This window comes from Nannobrachium achirus, assembly GCF_963921795.1.
Source record: "Nannobrachium achirus genome assembly, chromosome: 13".
In the NCBI taxonomy this organism is placed as follows: domain Eukaryota; kingdom Metazoa; phylum Chordata; class Actinopteri; order Myctophiformes; family Myctophidae; genus Nannobrachium; species Nannobrachium achirus.
In genome coordinates, this window is record NC_137833.1 from 61,495,648 (window position 1) to 61,521,352 (window position 25,705).

At 41.5% G+C, this 25,705-nt stretch overlaps 1 protein-coding gene across 1 annotated transcript in view; it reads right to left on the minus strand.

Moving 5' to 3' along the window:
• Positions 1-688: 688 nt before the first annotated feature.
• The window catches only part of LOC308297486 (sodium/potassium/calcium exchanger 3-like), a gene marked incomplete at both ends in the record, with an annotated part of 178,302 nt that continues 153,285 nt past the window's right edge, over positions 689-25,705 (minus strand). The window contains 5 exon segments of the mRNA XM_080740891.1: positions 689-706; positions 708-836; positions 2,758-2,823; positions 3,268-3,380; positions 24,463-24,577. Coding sequence (XP_080597017.1) covers positions 689-706; positions 708-836; positions 2,758-2,823; positions 3,268-3,380; positions 24,463-24,577 — 441 coding nt within the window.

Consider the following 25,705-nt stretch of genomic DNA (forward strand, 5'->3'; position numbering starts at 1 on the left):
TTCATGGTGTATCACCTTTAACTAAAATACAATGGACAGCTAATTAAAGTGTTTTTGGCATTATTAGTGTACTAGGCATGTTAGAGAAAAGTCATCGTTGATGCAGTTCTTTGTCAAAAGAATTCAGTTCCTGGTCTTATGCTGCATTCACACTGAGAGAAGCCAAGCTAATGGTTTGCTTGGTAATACAATGTATTCTCTATGCAAACCAGCTTTAAAAATTCAAGCTTTTTTTCAGCTTGGACATTTTAAAAGCTGGTTTGCATAGAGAATACACTGAATTACCAAGCAAACCATTAGCATGGCTTTTCTGTATGTGAATGAGGCATTAGTCATGTTTAGCAAACATAGAAAGTTCAGTGCATTATTACCACCCATGTACAATACAGTTAACGGCAATCAACACCAAATATCATTGCTTACTACTATTATTATTAACAATATTCCCAACTTTTATTCCTCTAAGCTGGTTAGCAGCTAGAAAACATCAAACCCTGGTATCTTTGAACTGACATAATATTGGTATTTTCAAATAAAATCCTCAAAAATAGCATGAGGCAGTAGTCTCTTTTTTTGGGGGGGGGGCGGGGGGGTTGTCCCGAGTCCTGTCCTGTAAAAAGGCTTGTAACATGCGCGCACGCATCTGCATGTGCGTTTGTGTGTGCCTTTGCGTGCGTGTGTGTGTGGTTCAGTCTCGGCAGGTGGGGCAGGTTGACGAAGGTGAAGATGTTGTACTCGATGAGACAGGAGAAACTAACAAAGACAGCATAGAGCAGCAGACACATCACACCCAGACGACTGTCCAACTTCCAGTTGTTCAAATGGACTCCTGTCACCTGGTACACACACACACACACACACGCACGCACGCACGCACGCACGCACGCACGCACGCACGCACACACACAGATGAGAGAGACATGATTACAAATGTGGAAAAGCTGTGAAACAAAAGTCTTAAAGCAGTGATTCTCAAGCTTCTTCGGGCGGATTCACACTGCGGTCTCGAGTGCGCACTCAAGGCTACTTGGCAGGCTACAACGCACCGGCCCCGAGACCACCTCCGGAAGTAGTCTTGAGTCCGCTTGATACGGCCTCGAGAACGGTTGCGCTGGCAATTTGAAGCTACCATTTCATAAACCAGGAAGTGGCGACGCGTCTGTTAGGATGACGTGACGTCACTATTAAGATACCAAGGATGCACCAGTGACGTTACTGTTTTACGATGATTACAGACGGCGTTACATTGTGATGTTTCAAAGACAGTCAGCATCACACACTGCTTTGTGTATTGTTGTTCTGTTATCATTACAACTCAAGATAACGTCAGGAACACTGTAAAACTTCAGGCCGCAATCACACATACACACATATGCGTGAGACATCTTCTACATACCGTTTGAGAATGAGGGGAGGAGGGGGGGGTCCAATTCATTTTCTATGTAAGTCACGTGGTTTCATGTCGTTGCCGTGTCTCTTGCTCAACCGAAGGCTGTCTTTTGGCCAAGAGATTTGCAAGAGACAAAAAAAAAAACCTGACCTTCATTGAGAATGAATTGGAACCATTCTCCCCCCCTCATTCTCACCCCCCTCATTCTCAGACGACACGGACACGATAGCTGTCGCAAATGTTTGGACGGCGCCTAACTATTCTCTCTAAATTCTGACAAGATACTCTTCTTCTCTGACATGATGTTTTATATCTCACAAAGCCCTATAGTCAACAGCGCCCCCGGGAGGCACTTGAATACCATCTATACTATAATTTTGCGAATGTCTGAGTGAGTGAGTGAGTGAGTGAGTGAGTGAGTGAGTGAGTGAGTGTCTGTCTGTCACAGCGTTTCTCCTCGGTGGCTTGAGCAATTGATCTGAAATCGCATCACCATCAGCATATGAACACACCTGACATAACTGTGAAGCCCGTTTGTCACTTTTACAAATCGTATGGTGTATATTATCATTTTTATGCTGTATCTATATCTATTTAGCCTACAGTACCTTTTGTGACCACACATGTTAAGGGAGGGGCGCTGTTGTTCAGGCCATGCACAATCACACACAAACCCACACACACACACACACACACACACACACACACACACACACACACACACACACACACGGGGGTGGGGTGGGGTGGGGGGGGGGGGGTGTGTGTGTGTGTGTGTGCAGGCGGGCGGGCGGGCGGGCGGGCGGGGGGGGGGGGGGGGGGGGGGGGGTCTGGCCCTGTTACAGATGTTGTCCAAAAATCATGCAGATCGGTACACAGTATCTCTGTAGCCGTTAAATGGAACGGGTATTTCTTACATTGATGCTCCTACATATTAGCATGCAAGCACCAGTTAAAGTTACTTTCCATCCCTCATATACTGTGTGCACAGTGCACATCCCATAACCCACACACTGCACATCATTTCGGAGCTCATATCTTTGAACGGGTAAGGGCTAGTTACAGTTGAATGAAGTGTACTCCAGGGAGTCCAGGTACAGATGAATCTTAGCCAATGTGAATGCTGGTCAGCGGGGACCAGGCAACGGGAAACAGTTCGGGAACAGTTCAACAGTTCAAATCAATCGGAGTGCAGTGTGAATCTGCCCTTCATTTCAAGGACCCAACAGTTTAATACGCATAATATCCATGAAATGGTTTGTGTTTAGTCATGATATGTAGCCACGGTTGTGAATACATGATGTTGTGTGACACCCGTTTGGCTCTTGAAATCATGGCCTGTTACTGTAAAGTTACTCGATACTCACTGTTATAAAGACAGACGCCAGTAAGAGACCCACAGAGAAGATCAGCCCTTTACTGTTCAGCTTGACCTGAGAACACAACACATATAAACTTAGATCTAGTGGTGGAAAAAGTATATACTCAAGTATTCAAAAGTTTTTAAAGGGAAAATAGGTAACTTTGAACCTGATAACAATCCTGTATAATTTGCAAAAAACGCCTATACACAGCGTACCCAAAGTAAATTGATTGTTGTTTTTAACCATTTGGAGTAATGCATTGGCCATGGTCTCATTTTGAAGGAAACATTTTGAAGTTTTACCCAGAAATAAATAATCACTCTGTGTGCAACTGACATTGAGTAATGCATGTTTTAACTTACTGGAATAGCAGGTTTTTAATCCTCGCCTAAATGTTTTACTAAGTGTATTATTCATATATAGACTCATCACTTAGACATTTCTCGCTGCTGGTGTTGACTGCATTTGACACTGCTGCTAACGGGACCGACCTCTAAACAGGAAGATACTTACATAGGAGCCGTAGTTGATGGCCAAGGTATTAATAGACCAAGGCAAGCCAAGACCCACCAATATGTCAAACACATTGCTGCCTATGGAGTTAGATACAGCCATGTCCCCCATTCCTAGAGAGAGAGAGAGAGAGAGAGAGAGAGAGAGAGAGAGAGAGAGAGAGAGAGAGAGAGAGAGAGAGAGAGAGAGAGAGAGTTACATGTGAGCAAAACAAAACAAAGAAATGGCAAGACAAGGATGGCAAGGCAAGAGAGAGAGATATTGTGTATTTGTTGTGTTTTCATCTTGGCAACACTCATGGATTTGTTACCATGGATTTACCCATGCCAATGGGCAAGTTTACATTAAAGAAACAACAGATAAAGAGAGAGAGAAGGAGAGACAAAACAGACAGACAGACAGACAGACAGACAGACAGACAGACAGACAGACAGACAGACAGACAGACAGACAGACAGACAGACAGACAGACAGACAGACCCTATCTACTGTAGGTTAACATCCACAACAACAAATCTCATTGCCTTTCATTTGAGGGCATTTTTTTATATTCTTTTATCTCCCTCTGGTGGACAAAAGTGCAAACAGACTGACACACATACAGAAAAACAAAAACAGCTTCGCTTCATGACATGCCAATAGTTTTGCATAACTTTGAAACTCAACTAACAAGGGCAAAATAGAAGGCAGAGTTGAGCCATGGCTCATTGGCTGATGTATTTCAAATGAATTGTTTATGCACATCTAAATCATATAGTCATGATTTGTCAAAAGATGATTACTCAGGTGACTGAGGAAGCCACTTATTGGTGGAAACATGGTGAGCTTGTTTGCACATTAAATATGTGGAGCAGCAGCTGTTGTGCGGATTCATTTTATTCTCCATCGCTCATTGGCTCATGACATCATTGTCCTAAAATGTTGAAAACGTTTTCAGATTCAATCAGTGTCATCTTTCTACAGAGAATAGTTAATATATGGCAATATGTTAACACTTGGCCGTGTTGCTCTTGACGTTAAAAAAACAAAAACAAAAAAACAACATTTGGACGTTCACCTCGTCCGCCGCTCAGATACGCCACTGTTCTATTTTCCAGACGTTATTGTGCGGTGAGAAACGTGGTGAGAAACGTGCGCAGGACCATTTGCTGTGTTTTTCGCTGAGCTGTGTGTGTGTGTGTGTGTGTGTGTGTGTGTGTGTGTGTGTGTGTGTGTGTGTGTGTGTGTGTGTGTGTGTGTGTGCGTGCGTGCGTGCGTGCGTGCGTGCGTGCGCGTGTGTAAAACTAAAACTAAAACTAAATAAATACATTATATTTGAGAAAAGAAAAAATGACCAACAACCAGGTAGACAAACCTTTGGTGGCGAGTGGGTCTTCTAGCCACACCCCTCAGACAGACAGGCAGACAGACAGACAGACAGACAGACAGACAGACAGACAGACAGACAGACAGACAGACAGACAGACAGACAGACAGACAGACAGACAGACAGACAGACAGACAGACAGACAGACACACACACACACACACACACACACACACACACAGACTGAAAAGAAAGAGCGAAAGACACGGGCCACTAAATATTGGATGAAGGGAACATAAATAAACCCAGATGAAAGGGTGGTGGTGGACACCATGTGGATCTGTCTTCCCTTTCCTGTCACCTTTTCTTCCTCCTCGCCGTACAGGGGCGTCACAAGGGGGGGGAGTGGGACTGAGTTACTAGGGCCCAAGGTAGAGGCTTCAGCTATTGAAAAATAGCAGATATACAAGCTCACAGCGCGGCACCGAGTGCCGCGCTGCAAGCTTGTAGATCTGCTATTTTTGAAAAGTCGTGAAAATGTGTGCAAATCTTTGAATATATGTATTTTTTAAGTGAACATTTGTAACTCAAATATTGCTCCTGGGCGGTCCCTGGAACTAAATGTTTTGAGATGGGGGTCCGTAGCCAAATACATATCATTTTGGGGGGCCTTCACATGAAAAGGTTCGAGCACCACTGACATAGAAACATAGGTTTAAAAAAAAAAAAAAAAAACTTAGAAGGATTTGAACTATTCAGACGCACACATTTTCACGATTTTGTCAAAAATAGCAGATCTACGAGCTCGCAGCGCGGCACTCGGTGCCGCGCTGTGAGCTTGTATATCTGCTGTTTTTCAATAGTTAAAGCACACAATGTGAGTGAACCCTTAGTACCCAGGGCCCAGAATGTGGTGCGACGCCCCTGTCGCCGTACCACAGACACAGAGAGAAGGGCAGATAAAGAGATGACACGCCTCCCTCCCTCTATCCCTCTCCTTTGGTGTTTGTTCCCTTTCTTTTCTTTTGAAAGTGGCTTCCCTTTGATTCCCATTGATTGGTTCGGTTGATGGGACGCCGCTTTATAGTCTCTTGTTCGCCGCATGTGTGTGAGTTATTGTGCATGGACATACTGTGTGTGTGTGTGTCTGTGAATGTGCCTGTGTATACACAATGTGCAGCATAATCGTCCGGGCGTTTCGGGCAGTATTTTGGATGGAATCGTGCACTTTACGATAAAAGCATGACATTTGGCACACAGTTAGAACATGCCATATTGAAGCAATAAGCCACAAGAGGCGAGTTGGTTACCTGGTATTTTACACCGGCTGAGAGGCGTAGGGAGACACGAGGCGCAGCCGAGTGTCTCCAACCCTCTCAGCCGGTGTAAAATACAGGTAACCACAAGCCTCGCGTGGCTTATTGCTTTTCTAAAACGGGTTACAATATGGCAACATGAAAAATCATAGACATGTACCAATTAAAACTGTTCTATTTCACTAATAATACACAATAAGGTCTGCTCTGCAAGAAAGTAGTCCCCAGCTACAAGAAAGTAGTTCCCGGCCAGGCTGCAGATACAACACAGGTGTAGATAATTGGTGCACTGTGGAACACTGTGGAAAGAAATAGCACACCTGGGTTTGATATAAACTGATTCAAGGTGTGGGTTATAGTCTCATATACCACAGCAACCAGCCAATCAGAATCAAGGAATGGAATTAGCCGTTTTAGAAGGAACATTTTTGGCTGTCTTGGGAAACTTGTGGGAGCCAATCATAGTTGGGGTCTCATAGACTTTACTATACAGTAAAGTAATAATAATAAAAAAAAATGCTTTAAGTGGCATGTGAGGGGTCAAACTAGCGTTTTTTCGTGATTCTGAATCCAATGCAAGCATTTGTTTTGCACAAAAAACATTCCTTGGGCTAAAAACGCCCCCCCCCCCCCCCCCACAAAACTATGGTTTAGTGATGACTCATCACCTTTCACAGTTTTGTGGGGGCCGTTTTTCGTAAAGGCATGTTTTTCGTTCAAAAAAAAAAAGCTTGCATTGGATTCAGAATCCCGAAAAACACCTAGTTTGACCCCTCACATGCTAATAAGGCTAAAGCAATTTATTTTTTTTGTATTATTTTACTGTATAGTAAAAGTCTATGAGACCCCAACTTTGATTGAAACTCCCACAAGTTTCCCAAGACAAATCTGCGATGTCCCTATAGCCAAAAATGTTCCATATGGCATGTTCTAACTGTGTGCCAAATGTCATGCTTTTATCGTAAAGTGCACGATTTCTGCCCGAAATGCTGGGACTAATACAGTATGTGCGTGTTCTCACCTTGTCTGGCCACTATGAGACTAATACAGTATGTACATGTGTTCTCACCTTGTCTATCCACTATGAGACTAATACAGTATGTACATGTGTTCTCACCTTGTCTATCCACTATGAGACTAATACAGTATGTACATGTGTTCTCACCTTGTCTGGCCACTATGAGACTAATACAGTATGTACATGTGTTCTCACCTTGTCTGGCCACTATGAGACTAATACAGTATGTACATGTGTTCTCACCTTGTCTGGCCACTATGAGACTAATACAGTATGTGTGTGTTCTCACCTTGTCTGGCCACTATGAGACTAATACAGTATGTACATGTGTTCTCACCTTGTCTATCCACTATGAGACTAATACAGTATGTACATGTGTTCTCACCTTGTCTGGCCACTATGAGACTAATACAGTATGTACATGTGTTCTCACCTTGTCTGGTCACTATGAGACTAATACAGTATGTACATGTGTTCTCACCTTGTCTGGCCACTATGAGACTAATACAGTATGTACATGTGTTCTCACCTTGTCTGGCCACTATGAGACTAATACAGTATGTACATGTGTTCTCACCTTGTCTGGCCACTATGAGACTAATACAGTATGTACATGTGTTCTCACCTTGTCTATCCACTATGAGACTAATACAGTATGTACATGTGTTCTCACCTTGTCTGGCCACTATGAGACTAATACAGTATGTACATGTGTTCTCACCTTGTCTGGCCACTATGAGACTAATACAGTATGTACATGTGTTCTCACCTTGTCTGGCCACTATGAGACTAATACAGTATGTACATGTGTTCTCACCTTGTCTGGCCACTATGAGACTAATACAGTATGTACATGTGTTCTCACCTCGTCTGGCCACTATGAGACTAATACAGTATGTACATGTGTTCTCACCTCGTCTATCCACTATGAGACTAATACAGTATGTACATGTGTTCTCACCTTGTCTGGCCACTATGAGACTAATACAGTATGTACATGTGTTCTCACCTTGTCTATCCACTATGAGACTAATACAGTATGTACATGTGTTCTCACCTTGTCTGGCCACTATGAGACTAATACAGTATGTACATGTGTTCTCACCTTGTCTATCCACTATGAGACTAATACAGTATGTACATGTGTTCTCACCTTGTCTGGTCACTATGAGACTAATACAGTATGTACATGTGTTCTCACCTTGTCTATCCACTATGAGACTAATACAGTATGTACATGTGTTCTCACCTTGTCTATCCACTATGAGACTAATACAGTATGTACATGTGTTCTCACCTTGTCTGGCCACTATGAGACTAATACAGTATGTACATGTGTTCTCACCTTGTCTATCCACTATGAGACTAATACAGTATGTACATGTGTTCTCACCTTGTCTGGCCACTATGAGACTAATACAGTATGTACATGTGTTCTCACCTTGTCTGGCCACTATGAGACTAATACAGTATGTACATGTGTTCTCACCTTGTCTATCCACTATGAGACTAATACAGTATGTACATGTGTTCTCACCTTGTCTGGCCACTATGAGACTAATACAGTATGTACATGTGTTCTCACCTTGTCTGGCCTCTATGAGACTAATACAGTATGTACATGTGTTCTCACCTTGTCTAGCCACTATGAGACTAATACAGTATGTACATGTGTTCTCACCTTGTCTATCCACTATGAGACTAATACAGTATGTACATGTGTTCTCACCTTGTCTGGCCACTATGAGACTAATACAGTATGTACATGTGTTCTCACCTTGTCTATCCACTATGAGACTAATACAGTATGTACATGTGTTCTCACCTTGTCTATCCACTATGAGACTAATACAGTATGTACATGTGTTCTCACCTTGTCTGGCCACTATGAGACTAATACAGTATGTACATGTGTTCTCACCTTGTCTGGCCACTATGAGACTAATACAGTATGTACATGTGTTCTCACCTTGTCTGGCCACTATGAGACTAATACAGTATGTACATGTGTTCTCACCTTGTCTGGCCACTATGAGACTAATACAGTATGTACATGTGTTCTCACCTTGTCTATCCACTATGAGACTAATACAGTATGTACATGTGTTCTCACCTTGTCTGGCCACTATGAGACTAATACAGTATGTACATGTGTTCTCACCTTGTCTGGCCACTATGAGACTAATACAGTATGTACATGTGTTCTCACCTTGTCTGGCCACTATGAGACTAATACAGTATGTACATGTGTTCTCACCTTGTCTATCCACTATGAGACTAATACAGTATGTACATGTGTTCTCACCTTGTCTGGCCACTATGAGACTAATACAGTATGTACATGTGTTCTCACCTTGTCTATCCACTATGAGACTAATACAGTATGTACATGTGTTCTCACCTTGTCTATCCACTATGAGACTAATACAGTATGTACATGTGTTCTCACCTTGTCTAGCCACTATGAGACTAATACAGTATGTACATGTGTTCTCACCTTGTCTGGCCACTATGAGACTAATACAGTATGTACATGTGTTCTCACCTTGTCTGGCCACTATGAGACTAATACAGTATGTACATGTGTTCTCACCTTGTCTATCCACTATGAGACTAATACAGTATGTACATGTGTTCTCACCTTGTCTGGCCTCTATGAGACTAATACAGTATGTACATGTGTTCTCACCTTGTCTGGCCACTATGAGACTAATACAGTATGTACATGTGTTCTCACCTTGTCTGGCCACTATGAGACTAATACAGTATGTACATGTGTTCTCACCTTGTCTATCCACTATGAGACTAATACAGTATGTACATGTGTTCTCACCTTGTCTGGCCACTATGAGACTAATACAGTATGTACATGTGTTCTCACCTTGTCTGGTCACTATGAGACTAATACAGTATGTACATGTGTTCTCACCTTGTCTATCCACTATGAGACTAATACAGTATGTACATGTGTTCTCACCTTGTCTAGCCACTATGAGACTAATACAGTATGTACATGTGTTCTCACCTTGTCTGGCCACTATGAGACTAATACAGTATGTACATGTGTTCTCACCTTGTCTGGCCACTATGAGACTAATACAGTATGTGTGTGTTCTCACCTTGTCTGGCCACTATGAGACTAATACAGTATGTACATGTGTTCTCACCTTGTCTATCCACTATGAGACTAATACAGTATGTACATGTGTTCTCACCTTGTCTGGCCACTATGAGACTAATACAGTATGTACATGTGTTCTCACCTTGTCTATCCACTATGAGACTAATACAGTATGTACATGTGTTCTCACCTTGTCTAGCCTCTATGAGACTAATACAGTATGTACATGTGTTCTCACCTTGTCTGACCTCTATGAGACTAATACAGTATGTACATGTGTTCTCACCTTGTCTATCCACTATGAGACTAATACAGTATGTACATGTGTTCTCACCTTGTCTAGCCACTATGAGACTAATACAGTATGTACATGTGTTCTCACCTTGTCTGGCCACTATGAGACTAATACAGTATGTACATGTGTTCTCACCTTGTCTATCCACTATGAGACTAATACAGTATGTACATGTGTTCTCACCTTGTCTGGCCACTATGAGACTAATACAGTATGTACATGTGTTCTCACCTTGTCTATCCACTATGAGACTAATACAGTATGTACATGTGTTCTCACCTTGTCTGGCCACTATGAGACTAATACAGTATGTACATGTGTTCTCACCTTGTCTATCCACTATGAGACTAATACAGTATGTACATGTGTTCTCACCTTGTCTATCCACTATGAGACTAATACAGTATGTACATGTGTTCTCACCTTGTCTATCCACTATGAGACTAATACAGTATGTACATGTGTTCTCACCTTGTGTGACGGCCCTGTCCCTCTCTGCAGGCTAGGCAGCCCAGAGCAGAGTGGGGCAGGCCGTCAGGCCAATTGGGCACACCTGATGGGGGTGTGGTTTGGAGAGTATAAAGGGAGCTCTCCTTCCAACCTCTCATTTAGCTGTCACTACTCCTGGAAGCAGGTTCTCTACTTGTGCACCTCTATACTACATGCACCCAGCACACTCCACACATCCATACACTGCAGACACGACTGATTACTGACTTGTTCACACCTCATACCTTTAGTTTGTTTGATTATTGGTTTTATTGGTTTAATTTAGAATAATAAATATAATTTAAAGGTTTGACTTGTGTGTTGGCTCCCTCTTTTTGTTATGAACCACCCTTGTTCATGACAAAATGGGGGCTCGTCAAACCGTTTAGTTGTGTATAGTTTTGTTGGTTTTGGTTAATTGAAATTTAGTTTGGTCAGTTGAAATTTGTTTGGTATTCGTTTTGGGGAGTCCTCACACAAGTTTGTTTTTTTGAAACAGGAATTGAAGAGCATTGTGCCCCAGAGAAGTTTGTGCAGTTCTGCAGGTAAGTGTTGGGATGTTAATACAGGGAGTGGTACGTTTTTTTGTGGAGCAAATCCCTAAGTGGCCGGTGCCTGTAGGGTGCCGGTTATTTTGCTATGTTTGTTATTTCCCCTTAGTGGTGAGTTTGTTAGCGACAGATCTTGGGCTTCACAATACGTGATGTAGGGGACCATTCCCCATGCCCGGGTGTCGACCGTAGGGTAAGGTAGGTAGTTAACATATGAGATATATAGGGTGGGATTTGTTCCAATTTTGTTAAAGTGAAAAAAAAAACTGCTCCTTGTAATTTACAGCCCCAACACTTGCGGTTGGCTAGGTTTTTGTATTGTGCAAAATTAGTTTAGTTGTGAATTTTCTTAAATCTTTAAGTGGAGTTATTGTAGTTTGGTCAGTGTATGCGTTTTCATCTGTTAAAGCCATGGCCCGGTCAGCAGAATTCCGGTATGGGAACGGGTGACAAATGGCCCAAACGGTACTTTTCTGTTTGTATGTGTTGTGGGTCGTCACTTGGCTGTTGTGTTACCTTGGGTTAAATGGAACACTTGTTGGTTTGGTGCCTCCTTTGGTGTCCTGCTGAGGGCAAGGAGGACTTGTGTATCCCCGCCTGACTGGAAGTCAAAAAGAATGGCTTGGATGGGGGGATAGTTCATTTGGTTCCATAGTTTTATTAGGTTATGTTCATTCAATATTTCATTTGGATTCCTGTATACCGTTGTAATTCTGCATACTTGGTGACTTGAACATTGTATCATCAAAATCGGGATTGCCTTCAATTTGTCTCTGCATTTGAGACAATCTGTAGTGCTTGGCTTGTATGTTCCCTGGTTTGGCATGGGAATTGGCCTGTGTTCGGGGATTATTTGAAAGTGTACACTGACTGCTGGGAAGCTCGACACATAGTAGATGGTTAACAAATCTGGTATCACTTGAGGTTTTTTGACTAGTATATTCTGCCCACATGAGTTTTGTCCAAGTTTTAAGAGTTCTGTCAGTGGAGAACTGGGTACCAAGGACCAGTGTCTAGTCATGGCACAGTGTGTGGTTTGAGTAATGTGCTAAGAAGCGGTTATGCCAGCTGAACATTATTCTGTGGTTGAGATGTTAGCAGATGGTTTTGTCATGGTAAGCATTTGCACCAACTCAGGTACTGGCCACTCCCAGTTTGGAGCAGTCCTTTTGAAGAGGAGGAGTCTTCTTCGGGTGGAAGGTTTCAAATATGGGGGCTGGTGCTGTCTTTTTGCAGGCAGGTGGTATGGTGAGTGTGGTGGATTCTTACATGAATATTCAGTCTTAACCATTTTATTGAACAATGTTTTGGCACTTGTCTTGGCAACACTTTTGGGTATGTGAGTTCTTGGTTACTCCACTGCTTTTACACAGATCAAATTCTGATATTTGGATTTTAAATTTGATGTTTTGCAGCCCTATTATGGCGTAAAGGCCATTTGTTTACTGCTGTCCTAACTTTTTCATTTTTCTCCATTATAGACTGTCCTGTCTTCGGCTCTCTTAAAGTGCTCCTGTGTACAAAGGTTGCTGAGGCTGGAGGCAGGATGGTGTGGCAAAGTGGGAATATGAGTATTGTGGGTATAGTGTGCAAGGAAACGTTTGGGTTGGGGAAATTTGAATTTTGGGCCTTGGATTGGATAAAGGTTGAAGAAACTATTTTAAGGTGGCTATTGACTTAAAGTGTGTAAATGTTGTTTGGTATATTGTTTGGTATATGGTTGGATGCTAATTTGTCTTTTGTTTTCTTTAGATAATGTGGTGGAACCCCATTTCTTTATGGGAGGGGGTGTGACGGCCCTGTCCCTCTCTGCAGGCTAGGCAGCCCAGAGCAGAGTGGGGCAGGCCGTCAGGCCAATTGGGCACACCTGATGGGGGTGTGGTTTGGAGAGTATAAAGGGAGCTCTCCTTCCAACCTCTCATTTAGCTGTCACTACTCCTGGAAGCAGGTTCTCTACTTGTGCACCTCTATACTACATGCACCCAGCACACTCCACACATCCATACACTGCAGACACGACTGATTACTGACTTGTTCACACCTCATACCTTTAGTTTGTTTGATTATTGGTTTTATTGGTTTAATTTAGAATAATAAATATAATTTAAAGGTTTGACTTGTGTGTTGGCTCCCTCTTTTTGTTATGAACCACCCTTGTTCATGACACCTTGTCTGACCACTATGAGACTAATACAGTATGTACATGTGTTCTCACCTTGTCTATCCACTATGAGACTAATACAGTATGTACATGTGTTCTCACCTTGTCTGGCCACTATGAGACTAATACAGTATGTACATGTGTTCTCACCTTGTCTATCCACTATGAGACTAATACAGTATGTACATGTGTTCTCACCTTGTCTATCCACTATGAGACTAATACAGTATGTACATGTGTTCTCACCTTGTCTATCCACTATGAGACTAATACAGTATGTACATGTGTTCTCACCTTGTCTATCCACTATGAGACTAATACAGTATGTACATGTGTTCTCACCTTGTCTAGCCACTATGAGACTAATACAGTATGTACATGTGTTCTCACCTTGTCTGGCCACTATGAGACTAATACAGTATGTACATGTGTTCTCACCTTGTCTGGCCACTATGAGACTAATACAGTATGTACATGTGTTCTCACCTTGTCTATCCACTATGAGACTAATACAGTATGTACATGTGTTCTCACCTTGTCTGGCCACTATGAGACTAATACAGTATGTACATGTGTTCTCACCTTGTCTATCCACTATGAGACTAATACAGTATGTACATGTGTTCTCACCTTGTCTGGCCACTATGAGACTAATACAGTATGTACATGTGTTCTCACCTTGTCTATCCACTATGAGACTAATACAGTATGTACATGTGTTCTCACCTTGTCTAGCCACTATGAGACTAATACAGTATGTACATGTGTTCTCACCTTGTCCATCCACTATGAGACTAATACAGTATGTACATGTGTTCTCACCTTGTCTGGCCACTATGAGACTAATACAGTATGTACATGTGTTCTCACCTTGTCTATCCACTATGAGACTAATACAGTATGTACATGTGTTCTCACCTTGTCTGGCCACTATGAGACTAATACAGTATGTACATGTGTTCTCACCTTGTCTGGCCACTATGAGACTAATACAGTATGTACATGTGTTCTCACCTTGTCTGGCCACTATGAGACTAATACAGTATGTACATGTGTTCTCACCTTGTCTATCCACTATGAGACTAATACAGTATGTACATGTGTTCTCACCTTGTCTAGCCACTATGAGACTAATACAGTATGTACATGTGTTCTCACCTTGTCTGGCCACTATGAGACTAATACAGTATGTACATGTGTTCTCACCTTGTCTGGCCACTATGAGACTAATACAGTATGTACATGTGTTCTCACCTTGTCTATCCACTATGAGACTAATACAGTACATGTGTTCTCACCTTGTCTGGCCACTATGAGACTAATACAGTACATGTGTTCTCACCTTGTCTATCCACTATGAGACTAATACAGTATGTACATGTGTTCTCACCTTGTCTATCCACTATGAGACTAATACAGTATGTACATGTGTTCTCACCTTGTCTATCCACTATGAGACTAATACAGTATGTACATGTGTTCTCACCTTGTCTGGTCACTATGAGACTAATACAGTATGTACATGTGTTCTCACCTTGTCTATCCACTATGAGACTAATACAGTATGTACATGTGTTCTCACCTTGTCTATCCACTATGAGACTAATACAGTATGTACATGTGTTCTCACCTTGTCTATCCACTATGAGACTAATACAGTATGTACATGTGTTCTCACCTTGTCTGGCCACTATGAGACTAATACAGTATGTACATGTGTTCTCACCTTGTCTGGCCACTATGAGACTAATACAGTATGTACATGTGTTCTCACCTTGTCTATCCACTATGAGACTAATACAGTATGTACATGTGTTCTCACCTTGTCTGGTCACTGTGAGACTAATACAGTATGTACATGTGTTCTCACCTTGTCTATCCACTATGAGACTAATACAGTATGTACATGTGTTCTCACCTTGTCTGGCCACTATGAGACTAATACAGTATGTACATGTGTTCTCACCTTGTCTATCCACTATGAGACTAATACAGTATGTACATGTGTTCTCACCTTGTCTATCCACTATGAGACTAATACAGTATGTACATGTGTTCTCACCTTGTCTGGCCACTATGAGACTAATACAGTATGTACATGTGTTCTCACCTTGTCTATCCACTATGAGACTAATACAGTATGTACATGTGTTCTCACCTTGTCTGGCCACTATGAGACTAATACAGTATGTACATGTGTTCTCACATTGTCTATCCACTATGAGACTAATACAGTATGTACATGTGTTCTCACCTTGTCTATCCACTATGAGACTAATACAGTATGTACATGTGTTCTCACCTTGTCTGGCCACTATGAGACTAATACAGTATGTACATGTGTTCTCACCTTGTCTGGCCACTATGAGACTAATACAGTATGTACATGTGTTCTCACCTTGTCTATCCACTATGAGACTAATACAGTATGTACATGTGTTCTCACCTTGTCTGGCCACTATGAGACTAATACAGTATGTACATGTGTTCTCACCTTGTCTATCCACTATGAGACTAATACAGTATGTACATGTGTTCTCACCTTGTCTGGCCACTATGAGACTAATACAGTATGTACATGTGTTCTCACCTTGTCTGGCCACTATGAGACTAATACAGTATGTACATGTGTTCTCACCTTGTCTATCCACTATGAGACTAATACAGTATGTACATGTGTTCTCACCTTGTCTGGCCACTATGAGACTAATACAGTATGTACATGTGTTCTCACCTTGTCTGGCCACTATGAGACTAATACAGTATGTACATGTGTTCTCACCTTGTCTGGCCACTATGAGACTAATACAGTATGTACATGTGTTCTCACCTTGTCTATCCACTATGAGACTAATACAGTATGTACATGTGTTCTCACCTTGTCTGGCCACTATGAGACTAATACAGTATGTACATGTGTTCTCACCTTGTCTGGTCACTATGAGACTAATACAGTATGTACATGTGTTCTCACCTTGTCTGGCCACTATGAGACTAATACAGTATGTACATGTGTTCTCACCTTGTCTGGCCACTATGAGACTAATACAGTATGTACATGTGTTCTCACCTTGTCTGGCCACTATGAGACTAATACAGTATGTACATGTGTTCTCACCTTGTCTGGCCACTATGAGACTAATACAGTATGTACATGTGTTCTCACCTTGTCTGGCCACTATGAGACTAATACAGTATGTACATGTGTTCTCACCTTGTCTGGTCACTATGAGACTAATACAGTATGTACATGTGTTCTCACCTTGTCTGGCCACTATGAGACTAATACAGTATGTACATGTGTTCTCACCTTGTCTGGCCACTATGAGACTAATACAGTATGTACATGTGTTCTCACCTTGTCTGGCCACTATGAGACTAATACAGTATGTACATGTGTTCTCACCTTGTCTGGCCACTATGAGACTAATACAGTATGTACATGTGTTCTCACCTTGTCTGGCCACTATGAGACTAATACAGTATGTACATGTGTTCTCACCTTGTCTGGCCACTATGAGACTAATACAGTATGTACATGTGTTCTCACCTTGTCTGGTCACTATGAGACTAATACAGTATGTACATGTGTTCTCACCTTGTCTATCCACTATGAGACTAATACAGTATGTACATGTGTTCTCACCTTGTCTAGCCACTATGAGACTAATACAGTATGTACATGTGTTCTCACCTTGTCTGGCCACTATGAGACTAATACAGTATGTACATGTGTTCTCACCTTGTCTATCCACTATGAGACTAATACAGTATGTACATGTGTTCTCACCTTGTCTAGCCACTATGAGACTAATACAGTATGTACATGTGTTCTCACCTTGTCTGGCCACTATGAGACTAATACAGTATGTACATGTGTTCTCACCTTGTCTGGCCACTATGAGACTAATACAGTATGTACATGTGTTCTCACCTTGTCTGGCCACTATGAGACTAATACAGTATGTACATGTGTTCTCACCTTGTCTGGCCACTATGAGACTAATACAGTATGTACATGTGTTCTCACCTTGTCTATCCACTATGAGACTAATACAGTATGTACATGTGTTCTCACCTTGTCTGGCCTCTATGAGACTAATACAGTATGTACATGTGTTCTCACCTTGTCTATCCACTATGAGACTAATACAGTATGTACATGTGTTCTCACCTTGTCTATCCACTATGAGACTAATACAGTATGTACATGTGTTCTCACCTTGTCTATCCACTATGAGACTAATACAGTATGTACATGTGTTCTCACCTTGTCTGGTCACTATGAGACTAATACAGTATGTACATGTGTTCTCACCTTGTCTATCCACTATGAGACTAATACAGTATGTACATGTGTTCTCACCTTGTCTATCCACTATGAGACTAATACAGTATGTACATGTGTTCTCACATTGTCTATCCACTATGAGACTAATACAGTATGTACATGTGTTCTCACCTTGTCTGGCCACTATGAGACTAATACAGTATGTACATGTGTTCTCACCTTGTCTATCCACTATGAGACTAATACAGTATGTACATGTGTTCTCACCTTGTCTATCCACTATGAGACTAATACAGTATGTACATGTGTTCTCACCTTGTCTGGCCACTATGAGACTAATACAGTATGTACATGTGTTCTCACCTTGTCTGGCCACTATGAGACTAATACAGTATGTACATGTGTTCTCACCTTGTCTATCCACTATGAGACTAATACAGTATGTACATGTGTTCTCACCTTGTCTGGCCACTATGAGACTAATACAGTATGTACATGTGTTCTCACCTTGTCTAGCCACTATGAGACTAATACAGTATGTACATGTGTTCTCACCTTGTCTGGCCACTATGAGACTAATACAGTATGTACATGTGTTCTCACCTTGTCTATCCACTATGAGACTAATACAGTATGTACATGTGTTCTCACCTTGTCTGGCCACTATGAGACTAATACAGTATGTACATGTGTTCTCACATTGTCTATCCACTATGAGACTAATACAGTATGTACATGTGTTCTCACCTTGTCTATCCACTATGAGACTAATACAGTATGTACATGTGTTCTCACCTTGTCTATCCACTATGAGACTAATACAGTATGTACATGTGTTCTCACCTTGTCTATCCACTATGAGACTAATACAGTATGTACATGTGTTCTCACCTTGTCTGGCCACTATGAGACTAATACAGTATGTACATGTGTTCTCACCTTGTCTGGCCACTATGAGACTAATACAGTATGTACATGTGTTCTCACCTTGTCTGGCCACTATGAGACTAATACAGTATGTACATGTGTTCTCACCTTGTCTATCCACTATGAGACTAATACAGTATGTACATGTGTTCTCACCTTGTCTATCCACTATGAGACTAATACAGTATGTACATGTGTTCTCACCTTGTCTGGCCACTATGAGACTAATACAGTATGTACATGTGTTCTCACCTTGTCTAGCCACTATGAGACTAATACAGTATGTACATGTGTTCTCACCTTGTCCAGCCACTATGAGACTAATACAGTATGTACATGTGTTCTCACCTTGTCTATCCACTATGAGACTAATACAGTATGTACATGTGTTCTCACCTTGTCTGGCCACTATGAGACTAATACAGTATGTACATGTGTTCTCACCTTGTCTATCCACTATGAGACTAATACAGTATGTACATGTGTTCTCACCTTGTCTAGCCACTATGAGACTAATACAGTATGTACATGTGTTCTCACCTTGTCTAGCCACTATGAGACTAATACAGTATGTACATGTGTTCTCACCTTGTCTGGCCACTATGAGACTAATACAGTATGTACATGTGTTCTCACCTTGTCCGGCCACTATGAGACTAATACAGTATGTACATGTGTTCTCACCTTGTCCATCCACTATGAGACTAATACAGTATGTACATGTGTTCTCACCTTGTCTGGCCACTATGAGACTAATACAGTATGTACATGTGTTCTCACCTTGTCTGGCCACTATGAGACTAATACAGTATGTACATGTGTTCTCACCTTGTCTGGCCACTATGAGACTAATACAGTATGTACATGTGTTCTCACCTTGTCTGGCCACTATGAGACTAATACAGTATGTACATGTGTTCTCACCTTGTCCGGCCACTATGAGACTAATACAGTATGTACATGTGTTCTCACCTTGTCTGGCCACTATGAGACTAATACAGTATGTACATGTGTTCTCACCTTGTCTGGCCACTATGAGACTAATACAGTATGTACATGTGTTCTCACCTTGTCTGGTCACTATGAGACTAATACAGTATGTACATGTGTTCTCACCTTGTCTATCCACTATGAGACTAATACAGTATGTACATGTGTTCTCACCTTGTCTATCCACTATGAGACTAATACAGTATGTACATGTGTTCTCACCTTGTCTATCCACTATGAGACTAATACAGTATGTACATGTGTTCTCACCTTGTCTATCCACTATGAGACTAATACAGTATGTACATGTGTTCTCACCTTGTCTATCCACTATGAGACTAATACAGTATGTACATGTGTTCTCACCTTGTCTGGTCACTATGAGACTAATACAGTATGTACATGTGTTCTCACCTTGTCTGGCCACTATGAGACTAATACAGTATGTACATGTGTTCTCACCTTGTCTATCCACTATGAGACTAATACAGTATGTACATGTGTTCTCACCTTGTCTGGTCACTATGAGACTAATACAGTATGTACATGTGTTCTCACCTTGTCTGGCCACTATGAGACTAATACAGTATGTACATGTGTTCTCACCTTGTCTGGCCACTATGAGACTAATACAGTATGTACATGTGTTCTCACCTTGTCTGGCCACTATGAGACTAATACAGTATGTACATGTGTTCTCACCTTGTCTATCCACTATGAGACTAATACAGTATGTACATGTGTTCTCACCTTGTCTATCCACTATGAGACTAATACAGTATGTACATGTGTTCTCACCTTGTCTATCCACTATGAGACTAATACAGTATGTACATGTGTTCTCACCTTGTCTATCCACTATGAGACTAATACAGTATGTACATGTGTTCTCACCTTGTCTGGCCACTATGAGACTAATACAGTATGTACATGTGTTCTCACCTTGTCTGGCCACTATGAGACTAATACAGTATGTACATGTGTTCTCACCTTGTCTGGCCACTATGAGACTAATACAGTATGTACATGTGTTCTCACCTTGTCTGGCCACTATGAGACTAATACAGTATGTACATGTGTTCTCACCTTGTCTGGCCACTATGAGACTAATACAGTATGCACATGTGTTCTCACCTTGTCTATCCACTATGAGACTAATACAGTACATGTGTTCTCACCTTGTCTGGCCACTATGAGACTAATACAGTATGTACATGTGTTCTCACCTTGTCTGGTCACTATGAGACTAATACAGTATGTACATGTGTTCTCACCTTGTCTATCCACTATGAGACTAATACAGTATGTACATGTGTTCTCACCTTGTCTATCCACTATGAGACTAATACAGTATGTACATGTGTTCTCACCTTGTCTGGCCACTATGAGACTAATACAGTATGTACATGTGTTCTCACCTTGTCTGGCCACTATGAGACTAATACAGTATGTACATGTGTTCTCACCTTGTCCATCCACTATGAGACTAATACAGTATGTACCTGTGTTCTCACCTTGTCTAGCCACTATGAGACTAATACAGTATGTACATGTGTTCTCACCTTGTCTATCCACTATGAGACTAATACAGTATGTACATGTGTTCTCACCTTGTCTGGCCACTATGAGACTAATACAGTATGTACATGTGTTCTCACCTTGTCTGGCCACTATGAGACTAATACAGTATGTACATGTGTTCTCACCTTGTCTGGTCACTATGAGACTAATACAGTATGTACATGTGTTCTCACCTTGTCTGGCCACTATGAGACTAATACAGTATGTACATGTGTTCTCACCTTGTCTGGCCACTATGAGACTAATACAGTATGTACATGTGTTCTCACCTTGTCTATCCACTATGAGACTAATACAGTATGTACATGTGTTCTCACCTTGTCTATCCACTATGAGACTAATACAGTATGTACATGTGTTCTCACCTTGTCTGGCCACTATGAGACTAATACAGTATGTACATGTGTTCTCACCTTGTCTGGCCACTATGAGACTAATACAGTATGTACATGTGTTCTCACCTTGTCTAGCCACTATGAGACTAATACAGTATGTACATGTGTTCTCACCTTGTCTATCCACTATGAGACTAATACAGTATGTACATGTGTTCTCACCTTGTCTGGCCACTATGAGACTAATACAGTATGTACATGTGTTCTCACCTTGTCTATCCACTATGAGACTAATACAGTATGTACATGTGTTCTCACCTTGTCTGGCCACTATGAGACTAATACAGTATGTACATGTGTTCTCACCTTGTCTGGCCACTATGAGACTAATACAGTATGTACATGTGTTCTCACCTTGTCTATCCACTATGAGACTAATACAGTATGTACATGTGTTCTCACCTTGTCTGGCCACTATGAGACTAATACAGTATGTACATGTGTTCTCACCTTGTCTATCCACTATGAGACTAATACAGTATGTACATGTGTTCTCACCTTGTCTATCCACTATGAGACTAATACAGTATGTACATGTGTTCTCACCTTGTCTATCCACTATGAGACTAATACAGTATGTACATGTGTTCTCACCTTGTCTATCCACTATGAGACTAATACAGTATGTACATGTGTTCTCACCTTGTCTATCCACTATGAGACTAATACAGTATGTACATGTGTTCTCACCTTGTCTGGCCACTATGAGACTAATACAGTATGTACATGTGTTCTCACCTTGTCTAGCCACTATGAGACTAATACAGTATGTACATGTGTTCTCACCTTGTCTGGCCACTATGAGACTAATACAGTATGTACATGTGTTCTCACCTTGTCTATCCACTATGAGACTAATACAGTATGTACATGTGTTCTCACCTTGTCTGGCCACTATGAGACTAATACAGTATGTACATGTGTTCTCACCTTGTCTATCCACTATGAGACTAATACAGTATGTACATGTGTTCTCACCTTGTCTATCCACTATGAGACTAATACAGTATGTACATGTGTTCTCACCTTGTCTGGCCACTATGAGACTAATACAGTATGTACATGTGTTCTCACCTTGTCTGGCCACTATGAGACTAATACAGTATGTACATGTGTTCTCACCTTGTCTATCCACTATGAGACTAATACAGTATGTACATGTGTTCTCACCTTGTCTGGCCACTATGAGACTAATACAGTATGTACATGTGTTCTCACATTGTCTATCCACTATGAGACTAATACAGTATGTACATGTGTTCTCACCTTGTCTATCCACTATGAGACTAATACAGTATGTACATGTGTTCTCACCTTGTCTATCCACTATGAGACTAATACAGTATGTACATGTGTTCTCACCTTGTCTATCCACTATGAGACTAATACAGTATGTACATGTGTTCTCACCTTGTCTGGCCACTATGAGACTAATACAGTATGTACATGTGTTCTCACCTTGTCTGGCCACTATGAGACTAATACAGTATGTACATGTGTTCTCACCTTGTCTGGTCACTATGAGACTAATACAGTATGTACATGTGTTCTCACCTTGTCTGGCCACTATGAGACTAATACAGTATGTACATGTGTTCTCACCTTGTCTAGTCACTATGAGACTAATACAGTATGTACATGTGTTCTCACCTTGTCTAGTCACTATGAGACTAATACAGTATGTACATGTGTTCTCACCTTGTCTAGCCACTATGAGACTAATACAGTATGTACATGTGTTCTCACCTTGTCTGGCCACTATGAGACTAATACAGTATGTACATGTGTTCTCACCTTGTCTAGCCACTATGAGACTAATACAGTATGTACATGTGTTCTCACCTTGTCTGGCCACTATGAGACTAATACAGTATGTACATGTGTTCTCACCTTGTCTGGCCACTATGAGACTAATACAGTATGTACATGTGTTCTCACCTTGTCTGGTCACTATGAGACTAATACAGTATGTACATGTGTTCTCACCTTGTCTGGCCACTATGAGACTAATACAGTATGTACATGTGTTCTCACCTTGTCTGGCCACTATGAGACTAATACAGTATGTACATGTGTTCTCACCTTGTCTATCCACTATGAGACTAATACAGTATGTACATGTGTTCTCACCTTGTCTGGCCACTATGAGACTAATACAGTATGTACATGTGTTCTCACCTTGTCTATCCACTATGAGACTAATACAGTATGTACATGTGTTCTCACCTTGTCTGGCCACTATGAGACTAATACAGTATGTACATGTGTTCTCACCTTGTCTATCCTCTATGAGACTAATACAGTATGTACATGTGTTCTCACCTTGTCTATCCACTATGAGACTAATACAGTATGTACATGTGTTCTCACCTTGTCTGGTCACTATGAGACTAATACAGTATGTACATGTGTTCTCACCTTGTCTGGCCACTATGAGACTAATACAGTATGTACATGTGTTCTCACCTTGTCTGGTCACTATGAGACTAATACAGTATGTACATGTGTTCTCACCTTGTCTAGCCACTATGAGACTAATACAGTATGTACATGTGTTCTCACCTTGTCTGGCCACTATGAGACTAATACAGTATGTACATGTGTTCTCACCTTGTCTAGCCACTATGAGACTAATACAGTATGTACATGTGTTCTCACCTTGTCTAGCCACTATGAGACTAATACAGTATGTACATGTGTTCTCACCTTGTCTATCCACTATGAGACTAATACAGTATGTACATGTGTTCTCACCTTGTCTGGCCACTATGAGACTGGCCATGCAGTCCGGAACGCTGGTCCCCGCAGCCAGGAAGGTGATTCCCATGATGACATCAGGGATTCCAAGAGTAAAGCCAATCACTGTCACCTGTCGGAGAGCAGGATGGAAAAACTAGTTACATCATGCAGAATTAAACGATGCTAATTGCTAATTCACTCTTTAACCTGTCTGGTGCCAACCCCGAGTTTCCCGAGTTTGTATTGGTACCCCCCCCCCCCTGTGCCAACCCTGAGTTTCCCGAGTTTGGGCCGTTTTTGAAGATCTTTTTTTTTTTTCTTCAAAAAAGGCATGATCGTGATCGCGAAATTGCATGTTTAACCCCCATATCAACCCCATCTTTCAAACATGGCAGCCATGTTTGTTTACATTTGAAGAAAACATAATGGCTGCTAGCTCATGAATGCCTGAACGGATTTCCAAGCGGATTTTTTTGTTTGAAAGCTGTGAACAGCGTGCACACACGTGGTGCATGATTAGGCATGGCCGTGCATGATCTGTGCACTATGAATTACATGGAAGTCTATGGAGACCATGGCAACATTGGACCTTCAAAGAGATTTAATTGATAGCAACATAAGTGTTAAAATGTTTTACAGATTGTGTGCATAGCCGCAGTGTGCAGGATGAATGCTCTTTCAGCCTCAAATATGAGCAACGAGAGATTTCGCTGCTTGGTTTCCTTATTCGCTTGCTACGTTCCGCGTTTTGTTTTTCTCACTCCGCTTTACAGTCCCTTCTCCGTGGCCAAAACAAGGGAAAACAACTTGTGGCTTCTGATTGGTCTGTGGGGGGGGGCAGGACTTGTGTTGTCCAATGTAAAACTCAAGTCACTTCTTGACTTGCCTACGTAATGGAAATACGTTTAAATAGAATCAAATAGTCCCTGGTCAGAAGTTTTTTTTTTTTTTTTTTAATAATTTTTATCCCACGGTTTTTGCAACCCATTTTCTCACCCAGTGCCAACTACCTAAACTGTAGTCCTGGTTTCCGCTCTCCCCCTGCCGCGCCAGGGGACTACTGCATGTTTTGTGAGGGCATCTACCCTAAGAGACACAGGGAGAACATGCAAACTCCACACAGAAAGGCCCTAACATAGCGAATCAGGCTGGATCCCAAGCTAGCTAACTGATGCATTTGCAAAGATGAGAAGACGAAATGTCGAAAAATGAATTTGGTGCAGTATAGATTATTTATATATTTAGCTGGAGCTAGACC